Below are 17,107 nucleotides of genomic sequence, written 5' to 3'. Positions count from 1 at the left end.
ACCTTTTTAGTCAATAACCATCATAATACGTCCAATTTAAATGACTGTACATTTATTTTTACAAAAAAACTTAAAAACCAATACAAAGATGAAAATAACACTCAAACAACGAAAAATATTAAGGTCCTATAAATAAATATACAGCCATTTAAAGTGGACATCATATGGTTATTGATTAAATTAAATTGTATTTTTTTCCTTATTTTCTCGTAATGCATGTTAATTATAAGATGTAATTATTTTTGAAAAGATGTGTCCCGCCGAGTTTGTTGCCGGTCCCATAATGGGATACCCTCCTCCAATTGAGGGGGGATTTAAATCTTCTCGGGGCAGAGGTGTAGGGTTGGAGCCGGTCTACCTAGCTTTATTTGACGTTCATAAGCGCATTGTAATTATGCCTACTTGAATAAACTATCTTTTATCTTATCTTATCTTATCTTAAATAAGGTGAATAAATGAAAAATCATACTATAGGTAGGTACTTACACATATTTAAAGGTAAAAATTTAACAGGTAACAGGTACAGGTAAATAATGGGGGCAAGCTTGGCGCTAGATGATAGGGCGCCAAGTAGACTGGTGGCATTGCTGCTCTGAACCAATTCGCTGGGCAAGGAGGAAACCAAAGGGTCTACCGCGAACACCGATAGTTAAAGAGAAAGATGCCCGCAACTTGCGAATTTCGGTGTGTGCGGTAAGCCTTCAGCCTTCTGGTCACAAATATCTAGAAAAAAAAACAACGGGTTGCACTCCGGGAGTGCCGGCAGAAGTGAAAACTCAATGACATTGTAACAGTTTTTCGATCAGGTCACGTGTCCGTCTTACGAATTTTCAATCTGTCGAATCTGTCGGTCACGTGACCTGTCGCGAGTTTAACATTTTTTCGTCATCACAAAAAGTGCACAGCGCCGCTAAAGAAGTTTTCACTTCAAAAAACAAAAAACAATAATTTTAACTTAAGTCACCCAAAAAATCAGCCTCTTATCTTATCTTATCTGTACGTAACATAGTCCTAGAACCCGGCAATATGTTACCCCTTTATCAAATCCTCTCGAGCCTCGATTTCACGGTTTTTCCAAGCCATTTGACGGGACGGGTCAATTTGTCAAGATGATCGGATTATTGACAGACACTGGTCAAATAAATGCAGAATTGTTACAATATATTGACTTACGAAGTAGATGGAAATTGTGAAATGGGAAATGGGTCAATACACATTTTATAGCAAACTCGTTCGCGTCTTTCCTGTAGGTACACATTTTTACGCGGCACCTTTAAAGGCGGGGTACATTTTTAGGGTTCCGTAGCCAAATGGCAGAAAACGGAACCCTTATGGATTCGTCATGTCTGTCTGTCTGTCCGTCCGTCTGTATGTACAGCCACTTTCCGAAAATATAAGAATTATACTGTTGAAACTTAGTAAGTAGATGTATTCTGTAAACCGCATTAAGATTTTCACACAAAAATAGAAAAAAAAACAATAAATTTTGGGGGGTTCCCCATACTGAAACATGAAACTCAAAACATTTTTTTTCATCAAACCCATACGTGTGGGGTATATCTATGGATAGGTCTTCAAAAATGATATTGAGGTTTCTAATATAATTTTATTCTAAACTGAATAGTTTGCGCGAGAGACACTTCCAAAGTGGTAAAATGTGTCCCCCCCCCCTGTAACTTCTAAAATAAGAGAATTGTAAAGTCCCCAGTAAATCCCTCGGGATAATTATATTTGCAGGAGCACAAGAAAACACAGCCGTTAGGAATCTTCATATATTGCAAGAATGACCTTATTTCTACCCGCGCTGTCATACGTTTCTTAAAGTGTAATTATCTACCTACATTACATCCCTCCACGCTTAATTACAATAACAACCCCAACCGAAGTACTTATTATTTAAAACCTAAGCTAACCTTAAACCTAGTATTTATATTTAGGAGGATTGTCTACACGACATTGTCTCACATGACGCTCAGGGCGAGTCTGGGGCGGTACAGGTGCGTTGGGCGGCGATGCGAGTGCCTTAGCAGGGCTCGGCTGAGAATCTTCGCGGTCGGCATCATGCCATGTCTCATCTTCTCCCTCCTCTTCGAGCTCGCCATTACCTACGCCCTCAACCAACTCTTCGGACCTCACCACTGGTTCCTGTGTAGTTTGAACCGAATCTTCCTTTGGCCCTACAAGCGAACTTAACCTACTCGTCCTCCGTCTCAACTGATCGATATGCCTGTGCACTTCCTTACCATCCTTATCAATAACCTTATAATTAGTCCTCCCTAATTCCTTTGAAACCGTACCCGGAACCCACTTCTCACCTTGTAAGTATTGCCTGTACCACACGGTGTCTCCCGCCTGCACCCTCCTTTGCGTCCCTCCCGCCGCCTCCGTTTGCTTTTTCTGTGCGGCTAAAACCTTAGCTCCCCTATCTGGCTTTAAAGCGTCTAATCTAGTGCGAAGCCTACGATTCATTAGTAGCATAGAAGGAGTTTCTCCCGTCGAGGAATGTTCTGTGTTACGGTAATGCAACAAATAAGTATTTAGAGATTCTAAAACAGGTTTTTGTTCCGATATAGCTTTCTTTATCACTCGCTTCATAGTTTTGACCGCATTCTCACAGGCCCCATTGGATGCGGGATGGTAGGGGGCTGTGAATATGTGCTCAATAAAGTTACGACTAGTATGTTCTTTAAATTCCTTACTGGTAAACGGTGGGCCATTGTCTGTGACTAACTGTTTAGGCAACCCGTACCTACTCCACAACTCAGTAAGTATATTTATTGTAAAGCTAGCGGCCGTACTGGGCACTTGAAATACCTCAATCCATTTCGACATGGCGTCTAGCACGACGAGATACATTTTACCGTTAACAGGTCCCAGGTAATCTAAATGCAGCCTCGCCCAGGGCCTTGCGGGCCAGGGCCAGGCGCTCGGCGCGTGGCGCGGCGGCTGGTCCGCGTGCGCCGCGCACACCGCGCACGCCCGGCACGCCGCCTCCACGGCCTCGTCTACCCCGGGCCACCAAACGTAACTACGGGCCATCGCTTTAGATTTCACGATACCCATATGGGGTTCGTGAATTATTTCTAATACCCTAGCCCTACAGCTCTCCGGTATCACTACTCTATGACCCCACATTAGGCAGCCCAGCTCTTCGTAAAGCTCTTGTTTCCTATTGAAATATGGCCTTAAGTTTTCTATGTCGCATTCTGGCGGCCAACCGTCCCTAACGTACGATAAAACCCTACTAAGCATGGCGTCCTTAGCGGTTTTTAATTTTACTACATTGTAATCTAGCAGTAAAGCCTCTTGAGCAAAATGTAAATATGTCTGCTCCGGAATAGTAGCCTCCTCCGACCGCCCCGCCTCCGGCAACCGCGACAAGCCGTCCGCGCAATTATCTGTAGTTTTGACGTATTCTATCTCGTAATCGTACGCGGACAAAATAACGGCCCACCTCTGTATCCTACTAGCCGTCATTTGAGGAATGTCTTTATGTTGGCCAAATATCGAAACCAAAGGTTTATGATCGGTGCGTAATAAAAATTTGCGACCGTACAAATATTGATGAAATTTCTTTAACGCGAATATTATTGCTAACCCTTCGCGATGAATCTGCGAATAATTTTTTTCCGCATCACTAAGTGACCTCGACGCAAACGCAACTGCACGCTCGCGCCCCCTATCGTCGGTTTGTGAAAGTACTGCCCCGACGCCCCTAGGGCTCCCGTCACAAGTGAGCACCAGCGGGAGGTCTGGATCGTAATGGGCCAGTACCTCCGCGCTCGTCAGCAATTTCTTTACTTCCTGGAAAGACCACTCACACTCCCCGTCCCAGTTCCAGATTACATTTTTCCGTAGTAAGTTATACAATGGTGCTAATATGAAACTAATATTTTTGATGAACTTCGCAAAGAAATTGACCATCCCTAGGAAAGAGCGTAACTCGGTCACATTTTGTGGAGCAGCCATTTTCAGAATAGAATTTATTTTTGACTTATCTGCCCTTATCCCGTCTTTGGAGACCACGTACCCCAGATAAGTAACCTCTTGAGTTAAGAAAACGCATTTACTTTTCTTTAACTTTAACCCGTTGTCTAACAAACGTTGTAGAACCAATTCGAGAGAGTGAATATGCTCCGCCTCTGTCTTACCCCCTATTATCACGTCGTCCAAAAATACCTGAACGTTTGGAATGCCCTTTAATAAACCTGTCATTATTCTTTGGAAAATACCTACACTTGATGCCAGTCCATAAACTAAACGATTATACCTGAAGAGGCCTCGATGAGTATTTATTACGGTGTACATCTTAGACTCGTCTAGCTCCACCTGGTTGTATGCTTGCGATAAGTCAATCTTACTAAAATATTTATTACCGTTTAAACCTACTAACACATCGTCAATTTTAGGCAAAGGATAACGATCGATCAGTAAGACGGGGTTCAAAGTAGATTTATAGTCCGCACATAATCTAAGAGTGCCATCAGGCTTAGGAATAGGTACCAGTGGCGAGGCCCAGTCGGAGTGATCCACGGGCTCGATGACGCCCGCGCGCAGCATGGCGTCCAGCTCGGCGTCCACCCGCGCGCACAGCGCGTACGGCAGCGGCCGCGCGCGGCGGAACACCGGCGCCGCCCCCTCGCGCACCGCCAGCGTCGCCCTGCCGCCCGTGTACCGACCCAGACCGCCACTGAACAGCTCCTTATATCTGTCGAGCAAATTCACAATCTTGTCATTTACATGCTTTAATTCCTCTTTTCCCGTTACAAAGTTACAGCTAACTTTAGGAATTGGTATATCCGGAACCTTAATACCTAATTCGGCCAACCATTGCCTCCCTATTAACGAAGTCGTACCGGAATCTATTACAAACAATTGCAAAACTTTCGTTATATTTCCGTATCTGACTATAGGTCTAATCATGCCGAATGGTTTAAATTTATAATTATTGATAAATGTGAAAACAGTATTACCCGATTCTAACCTACAATAATTAAAGAGGTCCTCATACATATTTTTACTTATACAGGCAATAGCGGTGCCCGTATCAATCTCCATAGTAACCAGTTTATTATCTATATACACAGAGACACTTACTGGTTTATAGTCGTTCAAGCACAGATGGTTTAATTCTTGCTCGATGTCATACTCATTCCCGCTGATCTCCGCGTCCTCCATCTGTTGCACATTTCCGAAATGCAGGCCACTTCTCTCCGCCCTTGCCCACTCTGGGCAAACCCGGCGTAAATGCCCCGTGTGCTGGCACTTGCTGCATACAAAGTTCTTATAGCGACAGCTCCCGTAGGTATGGTTTTGAGCGCCACAGGCCCCACAAGACGAATAGCGCTGTTGCGGGCCGACTGTAGGGCCCCCGCCGGGCCGGTTGGCCCTCTCGAATCCCGCCCGCTGCTGGCTGGCCCATGCCGGGCCCGCTCCGCCACCTCCCCGCTTGCGTAGGCCGCTCCCGCCGGCCGGCGCGAGCGCATGCACCGCGGCCGCCTCCCCGCCGCCGCCGCTCCCGCTCCCGCTGACCTCCGACCCCCGTGACCCCTTCGCCTCCACCGCGGCCGAGTCCCGCTCCGCCGCCTCGAGGGCGGTCGCGACCTTCACCGCTCGCGCATAGGTCACGCCGTCACTCTCCGCAAATAGCCGCTGGCGAATAATGTCACTCCTTATTCCACATACGAACTGATCCCGCATGTTGTCATCCAGTTTATCTTCGAACTTGCAATATCTTGACAATTTTTTTAATTCCGCTACATAACCGGCTATAGTTTCATCCGCGCTCTGTCTCCTTTGTCTAAACCGGAACCGCTCTGCCAACGCCGATGGCGCCGGCTGTAAGTGATCACTCATGCACTTTACCGCCTCGTCAAATGTTAACTTTTCAGGTTCTTTCGGGCTGGCCAAATTCACTAATAGTTCATATGCTTCGTCCCCCATAGACGCGATAAGCACTGGTAACTTCATATCGTCCGCCACTTTATTAACCTTTATGTACATTTTGAGCCGATCCACGTACGACGACCACACCCCGCACTTAACGTCGAACACACTTAACTTTCCGATCGACATATTGAACTCCGCTGTTAATTTTATTGTCCGTCGAGAGATCACTTATCCAATTGACTCGTCGCCACTGTAAAGTCCCCAGTAAATCCCTCGGGATAATTATATTTGCAGGAGCACAAGAAAACACAGCCGTTAGGAATCTTCATATATTGCAAGAATGACCTTATTTCTACCCGCGCTGTCATACGTTTCTTAAAGTGTAATTATCTACCTACATTACATCAATGATAAAACTAAAACAATACATGATGTACATTACCATGCAAACTTCCACCGAAAATTGGTTTGAACGAGATCTAGTAAGTAGTTTTTTTTAATACGCCATAAATTCCCTAAATACGGAACCCTTCCTGGGCGAGTCCGACACGCACTTGCCCGCTTTTTTTTTCAGTATTACTTGAGATTTAAATAAGAAAAGTGATATCTGTATGCCTTATGACATCACCGAATGGGCTCTACGGAAGACCAGCGCTGGCTTTATAGCTAGCATTATGCTGAGTTGGGTTCATTTCGTGATGCACACATATTGATTTCTTTTTTTCTTGCTGTTGTTGTCTGTACATGTCCGTACATGTTTTGTGATTGTCACGAATAAAAATATGTATCTTATCTTATCTTGTCTTATCCCATACCATCTCATCCCATCCCATCTCATCTCATCTCATCTCATCACATCTCATCTTAGCTTATCTTATCTTATATTATCTTATCTTATCTTATCTTTTCACATATTTTCTACGTCTTAAACTCTAGCAAATAAAACACAAAACGGTACAACATTTAACCAGCAAACACTACACTTATACGTATTAAGTTAATTTACATGGTGTTCCGGTGGAGCTAGAATTTTTAAAATCTTTTCGCAAAGTTGGCGACTAAATCCAGAGGCTGTCGGGAACAAGGAGGCATGTTTAAACTGTTAAAATATGATACAAATACGACTTGAGTCTTGGGTTTAAACTCTTTCCCAGGTTCTTCTTCAACCTAGCGTTTTCCCGGCCTAGCGCCAGGGTCCGCTTTCCTGCTCAGTCTTCCACTTTGCCCGGTCTTCGGCATCCTCTTTCCCATCATGCAAGAAAAATTGACAGTCAACTTTGAATCATATGGCGTCATTTTTCAAAATCGGTATAATCTATAATAGTATGTACCTATCAGCAGGCGTGGCTCACTCCGAATTTCGACCTACAAGTACAAGCGGCCCACAATTTTGGTGTCTAAGCCATAGCCGCGCACCGCCAAGGAATGGACGCCTGCCCGCGCTTGCGACACTTAGCGGTCATATCTGTCGTAATAGATGCGTTTTGTTAAAGAATGAATCTTCTGTACCTAGTACTATTCTTTATTCTGTGCTATCAACTTCATACTAACAGCTTAAGGATGACTCACGTTAGACCTGGCCGTGGCCGGGCCGGAGCTTCCGGAGCTCCAAGTACCACGTGATCACCGATCCGACTGGCGGTCCGAGCGTTAGCCGCGTAAGCAGAATCGGTTCGATTCCAATCTCAGCCACTGGAGTGCTTGGTCACTTCTTTTTAGTATATAACATCTATTTCTATCCACTTAAAACATAAAACAAAGTATAATATTTAAAACTTTCCCGTTTTGAACACATATTAACTCATATTTATAGACTTTTTCATACACTTTTCGTCGGTTAGCTGCACAAATCTCTGTTTTGACATTTTGCTGGGACTTCAGGATAGCCGCGACCACGACCAGTGAAACCTGTGTCGAAACGTCGGTAAATAAAGGTAAAAAAATAAATTTCGCGATAGACCCGTCTATAAATATGAGTTAATATATCAAAATATTCAATAAAAATAGTTGAATTTGTTTTTTCCCTAGTTGTCTGAAACTGATATCTGTAAAATAATATCGGTATCATTTTTAAATTTTTAACAAGCAGAAACGTCTGCGATCGATGTTATTATTATTAAGCTTAGAATAAATTTAAAAGTGGAAAAATTACTGTCCTGGGTGAGACTTGAACTCACGGCCTCTAATTTTTCCACTTTTAAATTTAATCGGTATCATATTCTTTAAGTCGGAATCCGCCAAAGGCTGTCGGGGACAAGTTTGCGAAATCCCCACGAGTGCGGACACTTGTCACGATTTATCCTTTTCTCACTTGGGGGGAAATCTTAGTTTTCTTAGTATGACGTGGCCTGTACCACGGAATAGGGAGAAATATGCGACGGTCGCACGGTTTTACTACAAAGAAAAAGGTCACACTTTCCGGTGGATTTAGTCACATTTTCTTTAGTGTTGGTATTTCAGTTTATAATTTAAAAAATATAGTAGTGTGACTACTTAAAAAAACAAATCACAATATTTACATAAAAGTAATTTGATTTGTGTACAGTAAGAGTAAATCATTTAAGTAACAAAAGTACATTGGCTTTAATTTAACTAGCTTACAATTTAAATTAAATATGTTTGATTTGTGTTTTTTTTAGTCACACTACTATATTATTGGTCACTTTTTCTTTAGTATGTGATATCTATTTTAATTTAATATTTCAGTTTATAATCCACTTCTCACTCCTCTTTGGACATTAATTACTTAAAATTAAACCGTTTAAAAACCGTTTTCCATTGGATTTCCTCCGCATCTGAAGAACATACCTATGTTTTAGATTACAGGTCTCTCATAACAATTACCGTCTCGCAATAACATCATTATGACACACCCTTGAACTTTTTCTGCCCTCTGGTCAGAAAGCGTCAACTTTCAGCCCACTGCGCTAAATAAAGTTGCCGTTTTCCGGGTCCGTCCATCAGAAAATGAGTATTCACATTTCGGCCTTGTAAATAAGAAAGCCTTAGATCACAATCAATCAATCTTTTATTGACAACAAGCGTTAGCGTTACACATCATTTCACACTTTTTGTTTACCACACTTTACATAGGTACCAAAAAAGATTACAATTAAGGTCAACCGAGGTAAATGCGGCAGTTGAGCACAGAATAAGTAATAGTATTATCATACAGAACGGCCACGCACCGCCCCGCCCCGACTCGCATTACCTCGCCCCGCGACCATCCCGCGACATGAATCTGGCGGACTTCATCCCTAGTAGCACGGTCGCATTTTATATATATCACGTGTGGGTAAGTACCTAATTGTCGGCCGACCCGAAGCCCCTTTACTGCCCTAGGTATGTAATATACTACTGTTATTTTCATGGTACGAGGGCGAAAAATCCTGACAACAGATATTATCTTTCCATTGACATTGTGACAATTTCTCTTAATAAGTTTAGTTTCACGCCCTAGTGGACTAATTTATCTGTCAGATTCCGTTGTGCCCTTAATAAGAATCGTGATAAGCATCTAGATTAATAAGTGTCTAGATTTTAGGTAGATAGCTTATTAGGTATTGGCCGTCATGTTATATTTTTGTTTGTCGAAAAATATTTTATGCTAAGAGTCACACAAACAGTCACCTGCAATAATATTACACTTTGAAGGCCGCAAAAATCTCTTAAAATGAATTCGCAACTCGTGTCGATTTAAAACATTCCCTTCTGGCGTGTTTTAAAATTTGCGACTCGTTGCGAATTTCGTACTTTTCGCAATTGTATAGTACCTAATGTACTATTACAGTATATCTGGTGCTCCATTAGGACACCCTGTGCTATAATATGCACATTACGTAACTACGTAGAAAATTTAAAGAGCCATAGGTATGTACTGTAAAACGTTGTACGATACACGTGCGATTAGGTAATTCGCAACTTGTTTCGATTTAAAACATTCCCTTCGATAGTGTTTTAAAATTCGCCACTCGTTGCTAATTTCGCAAATAACTACCTACTTGTTCTCGCACCGTCTCAATGAGCCTTTGCAATAAAGGATGTTTAGTACATCGTTTGCCAAATTAAAACGGCAGATAGGTTGAGTCATTTGCTATCTTCTCATGCCTAGAAAAAAAATTGGCCATGATTTTTTTTTACTACTAAGTAAAAATTTGAAATTTACGAAAAACTGACATAGAGCTGAAAAAAACGTGCGCAATTTTATTTTCTAGGCTGAGAAGATAGCAAATGACTCAACCTAACTGCCGTTTTAACTTGGCAAACGATGTACCAACCACCCTGTATAATCCAGGCGAGTTTCTCGTACATTATAAATGGTTCCAGGTAAAAGTTGTCAACGTGGAAGTTGCCAAGTTTGGCCCCCGTGTGCCACTAATTGGCGCCAAAGTGTGGCAATTTGTGGACATTCATTATAGTTGTGAAAAGAAACGCTCGTTATTCGAACAATTATAGTTAATTGGTAGTTTTGCTGGTGCTGAATGAAAGTTTTTCTTTGTGGAAGTTGTAAATAAGCGTACGATAACCCATAGAGGTGTTTGTAACTTGAGATTAAAATATGTGTAAGTGGTACGAAACGAGTGAAATATTATGTTTAAAACGTCGGGAGTATCTTTCATGTTTATTTATGTGACTTTATACCTAATTTTATTTCATCCCCTACTGTTGTGCTACTTTTTAGGGTTCCGTACCTCAAAAGGAAAAAACGGAACCCTTATAAATAGGATCACTCGTGCGTCTGTCTGCCTGTCTGTCCGACCATTAACCCCCTTAATCTCCGGGTCCAAAATTAAAAAAAAAAAAATTGAATCTTTACCTATAGATTCTCTTCTAGAAATGTGCAGTAAACTAGTATTTTATATAAAACAAGCACTAATATAAATCTAGAACGTTACTCCAGTAAATTAGAATGTCGATAGACGTTGCTTTCATTCGAACGAGTAAAGGATTCCTTTAGGAGATATATTGGACTTCGCTCTAAAGCATGCTTTAGAAATATTCGATTCAATGAATGAGAATTCAAGTCGTGGAAGGAATGTAATGAGAATTAGACTAATTGAAATGTTTGAACGAAGAAGTTCTTTTAATTTGTCAGCGTGTGATATAATTTTAATGGTATACGTAATAAATGCTCGTGGCGTATTCCTTTACAATGGCCACAGAATAAATAGTAGTACTAAGTACAGAAGATTAACTCTCTAACAAAACGCGTCTATTGTGACAGATATGATGACCGCTATGTGGCGCAAGCGCGATCAGGCGTCCGTTCCGTAGCGGTGCGCGGCAACTACTATGGCTAGACACCAAAATTGGTGTGGGCCGCATGTATTTGTAGCGACGCAACGAAATCGCGGAGTGAGCCACGCCTGCCTATGCCTGCGGCTCCGGGTCACATTGTAACCCACGCCACTCGCCTTTTCTAACCCTTCTTATACAACGATTGCATAAAATACTATTACATTTTAGTTACTTGCGTATGAAAACTGCCATTCTACTCCTATACATAGTTTCAAAACGTAAAACTGGACGTGTCTGACCGCAGTTAAAGTCACGAAAAGAGATTTAAAGAATAACTACTTTTAGGGCTCATCTGCACGCGAACTCGTATACGATTTTAGTTACATTGCGGACCATTGAGGTTACATCAATTCAGCCGACCGATGAAATGACGCAATGTAATAACTCTCATGCGAGTTCTCACTCCGTCTATTTGAGCCCTTGGAAAATGTTTAAAAATGTTAAAACTAGATGGCGCCATTAAATAAGAATATGCCTTTACATACCCCTGAAACGTTTTCCCTAACATATTCATCGTCCCACAAGATAAGTCAAAACATTGTGATATTTTTTATGTCCCGAGTCAAAACGTAGGCACTGGGCCGCGGGTCCCGATAATATTGAAAGTACCCTTGAGGATAGAACTCTACGACTGCATTCTGGGTATGGTAGCTGAATTTGTCCCAAAGATTTTATATTCAAAAACATTCGAAACAGCATTGCTTTAACATTATCATCATTATACGAGGGCTGTTTGATAAGTACCCGTTTATGAAAAAAATAATCAGTTGTTTTTGTTTATATGCATTTATTTTTCTTCATAGTCTCCTTTTAACTCTATACACTTGTTCCACCTATATTCAAGCTTCAATAAACCATCCAAAAAGTATGATTTCGGAAAGTCATTAAAATAGGCCTCTGTGGCGGCAATGACTTCGTCATTTGATCCAAATCGCTTACCACCGAGCCATTTTTTCAGGTTGGGAAACAAAAATAAATCGCATGGGGTCAAATCTGGAGAATACGGGGGGTAAGGCAATAGGGCGTAGCGTAATTGTGTTAATTTAGCCATCACAACTCTAGACGAATGAGCTGGTGCGTTGTCGTGATGAGACAGTACTTTTTTATTTTTTAAATGGGGTCGTTTGTCCTTCAACCCAGCGTCAAATTCATCCAATAAATTGGCATAGTACTGCCCTGTTATCGTTTTCCCCTTTTCTAAGAACTCAATATGTATAATACCCTGCGAATCCCAAAAAACGGTCGCCATGACCTTTCCAGCCGATGGAACGATTTTTGCTATCTTTCGCGCAGGTTCACCCGGTAAAATCCACTGCTTCGACTGCCCTTTCATTTCCGGGGGGTAGTGGTGACCCACGTTTCGTCTACGGTCACGAAACGACACAGAAACTCCTTCGGGTTACGTTTGAACACGGCCAAACACTGCTCCGAAGTAGTCAGTCGGTTCCGTTTTTGCTCCTCCGTGAGTAAACGCGGCACCCACCTCGCCGATACTGTCTTCATACCCAATTTTTCTTCTAATATGTTTTGTACCCGCTCGATTGGAACATTTACAGCATCAACGATTTCTCGAAGTTCAATTCGGCGGTCGGCTAAAACGATATTTTCAATTTTCTTAACCATATCGTCTGTAGTCACCTCAATTGGGCGGCCTGGGCGATCCTCATCAAAGACGGTTGTTCTCCCCCGCTTAAACTCGTTAAACCAGTATCTGACGGTTGTCATAGAAGGAGCACATTCATGGTAAACCGCTTGCATTCTTACTTTTATTTCATCACATGTGTTTCCTTCCAAAAACAAGAATCTAATTACAGACCGATACTGCTCTTTCTCCATTTTCACAATTTTAAGTTCACGCTTTCACTGAATCGCTGTCAAATGAGAAAAAAACAAAAGAATGCTGTTTTTTTTAAAATTTACCCACCTCTGAAAAATGGCTTAAAACGATTGTATACATATTTTCGGCCCGTGATATTAATACATTTGGAAAACGGGTACTTATCAAACAGCCCTCGTACATAGTATAAAGTAAAGTCGCTTCCCTGTCTGTCTGTATATATGCTTAGATCTTTAAAACTACGCTACGGATTTTGATGCAGATTTTTTAATAGATAGAGTGATTCAAGAGGAAGGTTTATGTATAATTTGTTAACCCGTGCAAAGCCGGGACGGGTCGCTAAGTTAGATATAAAGTTCACTAAAATATTGTGACATGTTTGGCTATAAATCATAATCTTATTCTTTAAATTTAACGCAGTTTTAATTTCACATACATAAATGTACCTAAGATAATGCAATATTATGGTACCTCTACTCTGTGAAAGAACAACACAACCTAAAATAAATTTAAAAGTGGAAAAATTACTGTCTTGGGTGAGACTTAAAGTCACGGCCTCTGGATCGATACTCCAGCGCTCTGCCTTCTGAGTCACCAAGACCTCATCCACAGCCAGCAAATCTTTTCACCATATGGGTCAAGGGGACCCGAGCGACATCTACCGTAAGGGCGTTACATTAGAAGACCGTTATTACGCAGACGTATACCTAATATAAATGCTTGTTAAAAAATTTAATTATATTTTTGTCAATTATCTTATATTATCTGTTAGCGCCTTTTGCGCTATTTAAATAAAACAAATAGTCAACTTAAATTACCATTTTAATGGTCTTGTTTTAAGGTTACAATTAGTATACAACTTCTTTTCTTTCACACGCGTCGGGTTTGGTGGTCAGAATCAAAGAGAGAGATGAGTGCGGCGCGCTGCCTGGAGATGCGTCGCATAGGCGAAACTCTGGCGCCAGCATCGCGCTTTCTGGTTGGCCGCTGACCTCGCTGTACATGTTGGCATCTTGGAGCTGCAGAGCTGCGTTCACATACATCATTGTTTGGCTCGAAGGTGGCGGTGATGCCAACAGCGCTAACAGTATCTAATATAGAATCCATACCGGGAACCCACTCGGTAACGTATCGCCGTCGACAAACGTATCACACTCGTGCTCTATTTCACACACACCTTATTTCGTTACTGGGTCACTTGCTGTTCTTATGTGATGGAGGGATAAGGGTATTTTAATACTTTCCACTTTCTTTTTCTTTATTTCTTTTTTTTTTCATTTTGGCGTCGTTGGCATCATCATGACATAGCAAACAAATCAACCACTTTCAACCCTTTCTCCGCCACAGCATAAACTGAGCGTTTTCCAAAAAAAATTACATTTCATGCACGTCTTCAAAATATTGACTTCTTGGGCTCATTTTACTTAGAATCATTTGTATCACGCCTCATACATAAAAAATGTGTACCAAAATTTTGTATGAAAATTTTTCCAGTGCGCCACGTTCGTACAAATAAAAAAATTATTCATTAATAAATGTGACGATCTGGAAAGGAAATCTTGGGACACATTTTTTCATGTATGAGGCGTGAATGTACAAATGATTTTGAGTAAAATGAGCCTAAGAAGTTAATATTTTGAAGACATGGATGAAATGTACATTTTTTTTTAGAAAACGCTCAACTACATTATTAAAAACCGGCCAAGTGCGAGTCGGACTCGCGCACGGAGGGTTCCGCACCATCAACAAAAAATAGCGCAAAACAAGCAAAAAAAACAAGCAATAAAACGGTCACCCATCCAAGTACTGACCCCGCCCGACGTTGCTTAACTTCGGTCAAAAATCACGTTTGTTGTATGGGAGCCCCACTTAAATCTTTATTTTATTCTGTTTTTAGTATTTGTTGTTACAGCGGCAACAGAAATACATCATCTGTGAAAATTTCAACTGTCTAGCTATCACGGTTCGTGAGATACAGCCTGGTGACAGACGGACGGACGGACGGACGGACAGCGGAGTCTTAGTAATAGGGTCCCGTTTTTACCCTTTGGTTTGGGTACGGAACCCTAAAAACTAGGTATGGCAATGTTACATCCGTTATTGATCTAACGAGGGTTAAATTACCTGCTTACTATAGATAAATTCTTAATTCCCCAACGCAGCGGTTCATCGTTAATTCTAACCCGGAAGTTGCTGATGCCGCGTTTGAATTGTGCCAGTTACTCGACTAAACAGCATTTGGTTTTACTACTTATTTCTTTAATTAGTGTGGGGCCACAGGACATAGACAAAATGTTAATAAGGTTTTTCTTATATGTAGAAAAAACATAATTATTCTTATTCCTACAACTTTAGGTATGCACAGATTTAGGTTGCCAGGCATACTCCAGGTCCCCAAATGTAATGAACCATGGAAAAACCCCTAAACAACGCTAGGATGATCAAAGATTTAGATGCTTTGTTTAGGACTTGTTTCTCTTCTTTTCCCCCTAGTCTTTTCTTTTCTCTAGCTAATCTCACCCAGAAGTGAGCCAGAATCTTGCAAACGTCATCCATTCATGGAAAAGAGGCCAGGCACTCCATTATCAATCATCAATACATTATCAATTTGGTCCACTTGCTATCACTACCGACAATTTGTAAGGTAGCTAAAGATAATTATTCGACCCACTTACAGCCGTATTCGAACAATTGGGGGTATTACTGCAATGTTCTGCCGCCAGAGTGCAGCACTAGCATCCATCGTAAACCATAGAGTAACTTATACTACTGTGCCTTAAACAAAAACGTCACTTTTGAAACTTGTTTGACACTGACATATCCGATCCATATCGTTTCAATATCTAATATTTTAATATCTAATTTTTATAAGATATTATTGTTCGAACACGGCTGTTATTCGGAAATAAAATAAACTTTGTCAGGTCAAGTAGTCAAGTCAAAATATTTGATACCACTTGATTCCAGTTACTGTCCTTTTCTTTTCATACGCACGTGTATACGAAGCACATGACAAAACCAATATCCGGCGCGTAAACGGGGCACCGCACGACAATAGAAAGAGACAACCAACGCACTAATGAGCCTGATTGGCGCGAATCACGACCAAAATGGCGGCTGCCAAACGTCCGCTAACTGATTTAGGTGGAGTTTTGAGTTGGCTGACGTATTTACTGCCGTTAATGGTGAAATGTCAGTGTTAAAAGCTGTTGTTTTCGAATTGGAATTTATGGTAGGGTAGAACATTTGACACTATAATTATATATATTTGGTATTTGGTACTCTGGAGTCTGGAGTACCAAGTGGCGGAAGACCGTCTGGACGCCCTAGGTACCGCTGGAGAGACGAAGTGCAGAAAGACCTTAGCGAACTCGGCGCCGTCGACGACAGAAACGGCTTTGGACAGAGTAGCATGGCGGTTTTTGGTGTCGGAGGCCAAGATCCACTTCGGGTCGTTGCGCCACAGCAGTAAGTAAGAATATTTGATGACACGTTAGAACGGTCAGGGCCCGGGCCGACGCGTCCGACGTATCGTTTTCTATTGAAAGCTTCACGTGTTTACCGGTCACCCGTCATGAAAAACGAAGTGTCGGTCACGGACCGTTCTAGCGTGAGTCGTTCTTTAACCTCGTCCTTTTTTATGGCTCCTCTACACGATGGGCCAGCGCCGGTCACTCCAAGGGACGCAGCCATGCGGTAGAATGAGATAGCAGTATCACTTGCTCCCTCTAACGCATAAATGCGTCCCATGCGGAGTGGCCGGCGCTGGTCCATCGTGTAGAGGAGCCATTAGGGTTCCGTATACATATAACTCAAACAAGTTATAAGATCTTGTCTATATGTCTAACGTTCAAGATATTTTTTGTCAGGAAGGCGTAAGTATCATGTTTAAATTAATTTTAAATCCTGGGTTCCTGTACTTTAATATAAGGTTAACTGGAAGAGATCACTGAAAGGGATAAGTTCGCCATTGTACAAATGATGTGTGTTTTTTCATGTTGTATGTTTATTTTTGTACAATAAAGTTTTTTACTAAAGTGTCATTATATGGAACTTGCTAACTATGTAAATTGTCTCTGAATG

At 41.6% G+C, this 17,107-nt stretch overlaps 1 protein-coding gene and 1 long non-coding RNA gene across 2 annotated transcripts in view; one reads left to right on the top strand and one right to left on the bottom strand.

Annotated features, from left to right (window-relative positions):
- LOC134658881 (uncharacterized) overlaps positions 1 to 17,107 on the top strand; it is a 379,350-nt gene that overhangs the window by 321,933 nt on the left and 40,310 nt on the right. The window lies entirely within an intron of this gene.
- LOC134658593 (uncharacterized protein K02A2.6-like) lies at positions 1,921 to 6,113 on the bottom strand. The gene has a single exon (XM_063514246.1). The coding sequence runs from the start codon at positions 6,073 to 6,075 to the stop codon at positions 1,921 to 1,923; it is 4,155 nt and encodes a 1,384-aa protein (XP_063370316.1). The 5' UTR covers positions 6,076 to 6,113.

The sequence above is a fragment of the Cydia amplana genome, chromosome 23 (genome assembly GCF_948474715.1).
Source record: "Cydia amplana chromosome 23, ilCydAmpl1.1, whole genome shotgun sequence".
In the NCBI taxonomy this organism is placed as follows: Eukaryota; Metazoa; Arthropoda; class Insecta; order Lepidoptera; family Tortricidae; genus Cydia; species Cydia amplana.
Note: the sequence above shows the minus strand (reverse complement) of the source record. Positions and strands in the feature narration are given on the sequence as shown.